Source organism: Myotis brandtii, unplaced genomic scaffold (genome assembly GCF_000412655.1).
Source record: "Myotis brandtii unplaced genomic scaffold, ASM41265v1 scaffold134, whole genome shotgun sequence".
Classification (NCBI taxonomy): Eukaryota; Metazoa; Chordata; class Mammalia; order Chiroptera; family Vespertilionidae; genus Myotis; species Myotis brandtii.
The window spans coordinates 585,005-592,992 of NW_005354756.1; the positions used below are offsets into that span (position 1 = coordinate 585,005).

The 7,988-nt window shown below is 61.5% G+C and overlaps 1 protein-coding gene across 2 annotated transcripts in view; it reads left to right on the top strand.

The window, feature by feature from the left end:
• The window catches only part of CCDC13 (coiled-coil domain containing 13), a 32,128-nt gene extending 29,292 nt beyond the window's left edge, over positions 1-2,836 (top strand). For both annotated transcript variants that reach the window (XM_005860379.2, XM_014534882.1), the window contains 2 exons: positions 1,487-1,601; positions 2,141-2,836. In XM_005860379.2, the coding sequence (XP_005860441.1) occupies positions 1,487-1,601; positions 2,141-2,300 (275 nt within the window). In that variant the 3' untranslated portion in view covers positions 2,301-2,836. The remainder of the gene's footprint in view (positions 1-1,486; positions 1,602-2,140) is intronic.
• The last annotated feature ends 5,152 nt before the right edge of the window (positions 2,837-7,988 follow it).

Genomic DNA, 7,988 nt, shown 5'->3' on the forward strand with positions numbered 1-7,988 from the left:
CCCGGTCCCCCCAGCCCAGGACACTCAGACCTTTGGTGCCAGCCCAGCTGGGATCAGGACGGAGACACAGAGGGGAGTGAGCCCTTCTCGCTGCTCTCGCCAGCAGGGCCCAGGGCTCGGGCCTTCGGGTGCTGCTGAGGCCCCGGCTGAGGAAGGTCCTGGCCCTCAGCCTTGCTGACCCCCTGGGCCCTCAGGAGCAGGTCCCCAAGGACGTGGTGTCTCCGGGCCTGAAGCTCCCCTCCCGCCGAGCAGCCAGGCTCCCGGCCTAGGAGGGCTAAACACACTGCCTTGATCCTGGCCAGTGAGGGGCAGCTGCCGGGCAGAAAGTGCCCCTGTGGCCTCTGCCACCCGCTGGCCTGTGGCATGGGCAGGGCAGCCCCCAGTCAGTAAAGGGAGGGGCCCCGATTCTGGGGTTTGGCCACTCAGGACAGTTCAGTCCAGTGAAGAAGGTAGAGGAGAAACAGATAAACCAGTGAAAGACATGCTAGGACCTAGCAGCTAGGTTAGCTGGAGGCAGGTGCGGTGGCTTGAGGCAGAGGAAGGGGGCAGGTGGTCGGAGGGAGCAGCTGCTTTCTGTGGGGCGGCCGGCAGAGATGGTGGGAGTGGGAGGGGACGAGGCACACAGACCCGCTGGGAGCTCGGCTGGAGGTCCCTCTTTTAGAGGAACCACAAGGAGGCCCTGAAGCTGGAGCAAGTGAGGGGAGGGAATAGGAGGTGAGGTCAGGGGAGCCGTGGGTGCTGAGGAGGTGGTCCGACCCACAAGTGTGAATTCACTCAGGCCTCACTAGAGGCGAGAGAACTATTGTCCTCATTTTACAGGTGAGGAAAGCAGCTCAGAGAGGTTGATGGTTTACCTGAGGCCACACAGCAGGGGGTGAAAGCCAGGTCTGCTGATGCCAGGTGATTTCCCCTGAGCCCCATCACCCCGAGGGCCATCCAGCCCGAGGGCCTTGTCAGCACAGAGGTTTTCTGATGCTGTTGATCGTGCCCAAATTCCCCACCAGCTGGGCTTTGATTCCTTTTTCTGAGCCCAGCCATGGTCCCTGAGCCCAGCCACCCTGGACCCTCTGTATGTATGTATGTATGGACGGAGCTGCTGGCCGGGATGGGCACTAGAGTTGGGGACCCAAGGGTTTCAGGGCATCAGATGAAGTGACTGCCTAGACTCAGGCTCAGCCTGCAGGCCTGGCCTCAGGCCCCACTGCTTTCCAGAAACTTGTAAAGTGCAAAGAGGGACAGAGGAACTAGAGGAACGACCTTGGTACAAAGTCGGGGCTATAGCAGAGGCCACAGCCAGTGTCCAGGGGGATGCAGCGCAGGTATCAGGGAGGGCTTCCCGGGGGAGGCAGGCCTTGCCGGCACCTTGAAGGAATTCTAATGTTTCAACAAGCGGAAAAGCAGGAAGCAGATAGCCGGGGGTGGAGAAGGAGAGTGTGAACACAGGGCCAAGGCCTCATCACCGACAGCGGATGCTGCTGCCCCACAGGTCTGCCCGCCTCTACCACCAGGCACAACCCAAATGCGAGAGAGAAGAAGGACCGGTCTCTCACCCAGCCCTCCAGCATGCCCGTGGAGTCCCAGATGGAGGAGATTACCACCAGGTGCCCCTGCCCTGTCTCCCGGAGGGTGGCACGGTCCGGGTGGAGGTGATTCGATGGGCAGAAGGATCATGCCCCTCCCCTTTGACCTCTGCTCGTCCAGAAGGCTGGCCCTGCCGACCCGTGGGTTGTAGGCCTGTAATTCAGCGACTGGCCATCCGGAGGTGGAGAGACTCAGCCGTGACCCTGATAACCCCAAAGTCCCAAGAGAAGTTTCATTACGCATGGGCTGCCAAACCCACTTTGCTCACTCGGTTAAGCCTTGCAAGGTCAAATGCAGTGATGGGGAAGGAAGGAGGGGAACCTCGACAAATGAGTCCCATCCTTGAGGCAGCCAACCTTTTGGGAGGCGACCTGGTGCCAGGCCCAGAGAGGAATCCTACATGGTGTGTCCCCCTCCCCACTCCCCCACCCCTGTGTCTGTGGGAAGATGGGACGGGTCAGAGGGAGCCTGCTGATAGTCCCATCCCAGGGCCCTCCGTGCACACGCACGCAGGTGCACCAGCACGGGCCTCACCGAGCCCTCTCTCCGCGTGGTCCAGGCTGGCCATCCAGGCCGAGGAGAACGAGATGCTGAAGGCTGCCCTGGACGGTGCCCTGCGGGGGAAGGAGGAGGACTTCCGCATGTACCACGAGACCCTGGGCCAGGTGAAAGGGGTCTTCCTGAAGGCCCTGCGGCAGCAGAAGGAGGACAAGCGCTAGGACGGCGGCCAGTGTCACTCCGGCCGGATGAGGCCGCCAGCTCAGCCCTGCTCCTGGGAGAGGCTCCCCGAGGTGACAGAGCCAACGTATCAGGCCAGGAGGGCAAGGTAGAGGCCCCAGCGGAGCCCTGGGCAGAGCCCCGGCAGGCGTGGCTGCTGCAGGGAGAGGCCCAGCAGCCTGCTCAGCTCAGGGACGCTCTGGGACAAGCTGGCGGTGGACAGATGCTGTCTCAGATGGGTGCTCTTCGCCCTTGTCCTGGGGCCCAGCAGGAGCCCCTGCGCGCCCACGTGACTTCATATACACAGAAGAGCCCTGGAGCTCCAGGCTGGAAGCATCCCCCAGGCCCCCACCTCACCCCACCCCTCACCAGGGCATCCCTATACCCCCATCCCCCATGACTCCACCTGTGGCCATCCCCACCCTCTGCAGATGTGGGAGCACGATGCTCTCAGCCACCTTGTCGGCCCGCCCCTCAGGGCTCTTCCTTAGAGGCAGACCCTCGGACTTGTAGTAATAATGATTTTGTTCGTAATCGCCGCAGCTCCCAGTGAGTGGGCATCTACTGTGGAAACCTGAGCCCATCTAGTCCTCTCGGAACCCAGGGGTTGTCACCCTATGTTACACTTGGGGAAACAGGCTTGCAGAAGGAAGCTGAGCTGGTATTGAACCCTGGCCTGCCTGTCTCCGAAAGCAGGGTCCTCTGTGCAGCAGGCCCGGCATGCCCGCCCCGCTGCTGGGCAGGTCCACCCCGGCCAGCTGCTCCGAGAGGCACCTCTCTTTGCTTCCAGTGGCTGCTGGCGGTGGAGGGCAGTGGTGGGGCTGCGCTGGAGCATGGGCAGGAGTCCCGCTGAAGGCACGGGGCACCTTCCTCACCACAGCAGGGGGACCGCTGCAGGAGGGACACCCTGGCCACACCTGTGCACACGCAGGCCCACACACAGATGCGGACACACACACATTCCCAGACGGGAGCACCAATCGCAGGTGTACACACGCACACCCAGACGGGGCTGGCTGCACACGCAGGCCCCTCCACACAGGCCTGTGGCACATGGGTGTGTGTGTGGGTGTAGACGCATGCTCCCACACACCAAGACCAGTCCCTGTGGCCCGTGTGCAGTGGCTCACAAACTCGGGAGCACAGACTGTGAACTCCCGCCACCCCCTGCCAGGGGAGGCCATGTGGTGCTCTTGGGACCCCGTCTGCTCAGGGCCTTCCTCAGGGACACGGCTGTGGAGGGACTCCGCGCTGAACCCTCAGTCAGGGAGCCGACCCTGCATGGGGTGACGCTGGCCTAGAGGTTCCCAGCAAGGGCTAGTGAAGGCCGTCGGGATGAAGGGCAATTCTGATGGCCGGACAGAGCGAGAGAGGGCCTGTGCCGGGAGGGGAACGTGTGACATGAGGAGTGGACCAAACGCAGAGTCCGAACACCAGGCCGAGTAGCTGGAACCTTCAGCTGCAGGCGAAGGGGAGCCCAGAGGGTGATCTGAGCATGTGGGGTGCAGGCTCTGGCCCTCGGTGGAGCCCCTGGGAGGGAGAAGCAGGCGTAGGGCCAGCCATCCTCAGGGATGGACGGATCAGTAGGGGTCAACTCAGGGAGTGCAGGGTGGCATGGCTCATGCACTGACCGTGCCAGGGTGGTTTTGCTACCCTTCCTGGCTCAGGGCTGGGTCTGAGAGGGGAAGGGGCATCTGGCCACAGGGTCTGAACAGGTGGGGGTGTGGGGCAGGTCTCTCTCCTCACTCCACAACTGTGTGGCGGCCTTGGGCAGGTGACTTAACCTCCCTGAGCCTGCATATCCTTGTCCTTAAAACGGGGAGAATAATAGAACCCTCCCCGCCGGGGCTGCTGTAGGTGTCAAAGAATAACTCAGAGACATTTGCTGGTTATTAGCTTGCTGTTTACTTCTGTACAAGGGACATGTAACCACGGGTTGATGTTGGTCTACAGAGATGAAAACAATGTACATAAGAGAGAAGGGGGGTTGGGGGGGGAGTGCCGTCAGGCATAGTAAATCTAGTTTGCACATTTGGGGGTAAACTGATTAGCTGGCACCTTGCAGAGCTCAGCCCAGGCATTCAGTCCTTGCTTAGGCCAGAGGTGGGTAGAATGACCACTGGTTCACTGACAGGTTCTACGGGCAACCTTGAGAGCTTAGCTGGGGAGCTGTGGGCCAGGGGTCCCTGTGGCGGCTGCTGGCACCTCCCGTCGGCACCCAGCTTGGTTAATCCAGGTCCCCTCCATTCCCATCAGACTCTGTCTTCAGGAGTCACTGAGTTTAAAAGTGTCCAAGTGCTAGGGGAGCAGCTGGTACACAGCAAGCGCTCAATAAACGCGTGCCTTCATGGTGCCTCCATCAGTTCAACAAAACAAACAGCTCTGCCCCGGGCACGGGGTCCAGGTGAGGCAGACTCAGCGCCTGAGCTCCAAGAAGTCCCAGGCCCGCATCCACGGAGCCGGCCGGCCATCAGTGAGTGGCGACAGCACGCCAGCCCCTCGGCGATCAGACTCGCTCCTGCTCTCAGGGAGCTCCTGGCACAGTCAGAGGGACACGGGGGTAGGGTGGGGAGGGGGCCGGGGGGAGGACAGACAGAAGGTGGCACCGCAGAGCCTCCACCTTCCCTGCTGAGGCTCCCGGGCTCATGGCCCAGCTCTGGGTGGGGAGGGGCTGTCCAGAGCTCCCTGAGGTGTGAGTCGGGGAGGGTGGGAGGGAGAGGCCCAGGGTAGCCTGGGAGCAGGATTCTTAAGGGAAGGAAGGGTTATCAAAGGGACCCAGGACTGGGGCCCTGAGGGGTCTACCCCAGGTGGGGGAGGGGGCAGCCTGGACCGTCCAGGTGAAGGCCCAGGGCCCCTCCTGAGCAGACCACCTGTCCCTGGGCCCCTGAGGAGGCCGCTCCCTGCCCTCAGGCAAGTGGGCCGCAGGTGGGCTGGACTTGCCTTTCACAGATGAGAACACCCTGCCCAGAGCCACTAGGTGGTAGGGGGAGGGGCAAGGGCAATCAAAGAGGCCTCACCTGAGGCTTCTCCCTGGCTGCACCCCAGTCAGGTGCCGCCGCCGACCTGGGCGCTCAGGTTCCCACACTGACAGGTGAGACCTGGTGGAGCCATGGGTGTGGCTTGGCCACTGTCCCCGTGGGGGCCTCTGCGGCACCACAGCTGAGCTAGACAAGACTGCGGGGCGGGCGACTCAGGCTGATTCAAGCCCCAAACACATTCCGTGGACCCTGGGTCCCTCCTCTGGGCCCCACATCCAGTGTCTAGACCAGCGGTTCTCAACCTGTGGGTCGCGACCCCTTTGGCGGTCGAACGACCCTTTCACAGGGGTCGCCGAAGACCATCCTGCATATCAGATATTTACATTACGATTCATAACAGTAGCAACATTACAGTTATGAAGTAGCAACGAAAATAATTTTATGGTTGGGTCACAACATGAGGAACTGTATTTAAAGGGCCAGAAGGTTGAGAACCACTGGTCTAGACCCAGCCTCTCTGCCTCCTCCCCGTCTCAGCCAGCCCACCGCCACCCACAAGGAAGTCCCTGACTGCCCACCCCCTCTCCACTCAATGCAACACACACACACACACACACACACACACACACACACACACACACACACAACCAACACAAAACAAGTTTACACACACACAGGAGCTTTCCTCACATTTTTACTTTGAACAACAACGAAAACGCCCGAAGAGCTGAAAAGGGACTCTGCCCACCACATCTTTCCACTTGTGACCCCAAGTCCTTGTGCTGGTCTTACCCTAATCGGGTTCCTGCCCCTCGTTCTGTGGACTGGCCACACCAGCCGCTCTCGCACACAGGGTGCAGCCCGGCCATCCAGCCCCAGTTCTGAGGGCCTCCCTAGCCCTCCATGCCGAGCTCCCTGGAGACCCTGCCGTGAGGGGTCCCCCGGTGAACATCTGGAACATCTGCCGTGTGTGAGTCCTGCCTCTCTGGGCCTCTCCAGTGAGAGCGTTTCGGCTTCTCTTTGTGAGCAATCCGGTGAGCCAAGCCCTGGCCGTGGAGTGAGTTGTCAAGCCCCTCAGGAAGGCGATCTGGTCAGGGCCGGAAGTCTGCCCATTTTTAGGTGAGGATCTGAGGCTCAGAGAAGTGGTCACACCAGCGAGGGGCAGCTCAGGTTCAAGTGAACTGGCTGGACCTGTGCTCTTCACCGTGGAGCCAAACCACCCTGTCCGCTTCCCTGACCCACTGTCTTCGAGCCTCCTGAGGGCACCAGCTGGATGGCCGGCCACGGCCATGGGGGTCTCAGCCGCAGCTGGTGTGGGAGCTGGGTTCTGGCCCCTGCAGGGCCGTCAGCTCAGGAAGCTCAGGGGGCTGCCCCAACCACTGAACCTCCTGGTGCATCCGTTTCCTTCTCCATCAAGTGGGGCTCAGGATAAGACCTTCCCTCCAGGTGGTGGTGAAATTAAGAGTCGATCCATGCCCAGCCTTAGAACCAGGCCTGGCTACTGGGATTAACTTACTCCTAACAACCATTGACTCTCTCAGGACTGCTCAGGTGGCCCCCACCCCAGGCCAGGAATCCCTCCCTAACTCCCACAGGCACCCCTCCCTGATGCTGGCCCCTCTAGTGCCCAGGATCCCGACGGCAGCCCTCGCCCAGCCCCCACACTGGGCAGTAATCGCTCTTCACACTTCTCAGGGTCAGGGACCAGTGATGCAGGTCTCGCCACCGTGGGGAGTGTGTGCTGGGGTCTCCCGGCTTTGGCCTCTGGGTCGGCATGTCTGCATGCTTGGGAGGAAGCTCACTGCCTACAAGCACTGTTGGGAGGGCCTGGGTCTCTCCCTCCTTCCCAGGCCCTGGAAGTGCCCCTGTTGCGGTAGGAGAGCCGCCCCTACTTCCCAGTTGCACCTGAGCCTGTGGCCGGAGTTGGGATCGGCAGTGGCACCAGGGCCTGTCCTGTGATTATAGTCACACAGCAACTTCTGCCCCCCGCCCTCACACACACATGCATGAAGAATCCCCCATAGGCCCTGAGGCCCCTATTTTAAGGGGGGACTCTCAGAGGTTCCTGTCCTCTCAGGGTGGCCCCATCAGATAGACTGGGCTGAGGACTTGGCTGCACCGTCCCAGAGTGAGGCCCTGCCCACCTCCCCCAGAGGAGCCCCAGTTGGTTAGGGACATGGCTGGCTGCCTCCACCCTGCCATGGAGAGGATGCCAGTCACTCCATGTACCCCCTCAAGCCTGGCCGAGTGACCCTGCTAGGACCCCTCACCTGGGCAGCACCCCGTGGGACAGGGCTGGAGCACGGAGGGTCCCACAGCCACATGTCTCGTGTCAGTTCCAATCCCACTGGGCAAGTCAGTCCTCCCCCAGGCCTGATGCCCGGCCGGCCAGGACTCTCAGCATGATGGCATGGCCTAGGGCAGGGGCTAGATGGTCTGCCCTGGGTCAGCCCATGGGAATTCACTTGTAAAGGTGCAGGCTGGAGTTCTTGGAACTGATCATGCAAGTGTGTGTGTGTGTGTGTGTGTGTGTGTGTGTGTGGTGGCTGCAGGGATCTCAGGCCTAGAGAGACCAGCAAGGGACACCTGGAAGGCTTCCTGGAAGAGGGGAGTTCTGGCTAGCAGTGACAGGAGGCACAGACTCCATGGGCCAGGGAGGCAGGTTAAAGTGAGGCCCAGGTGTCCCTTTCTGAGACAGTGGCCACCCCTTCC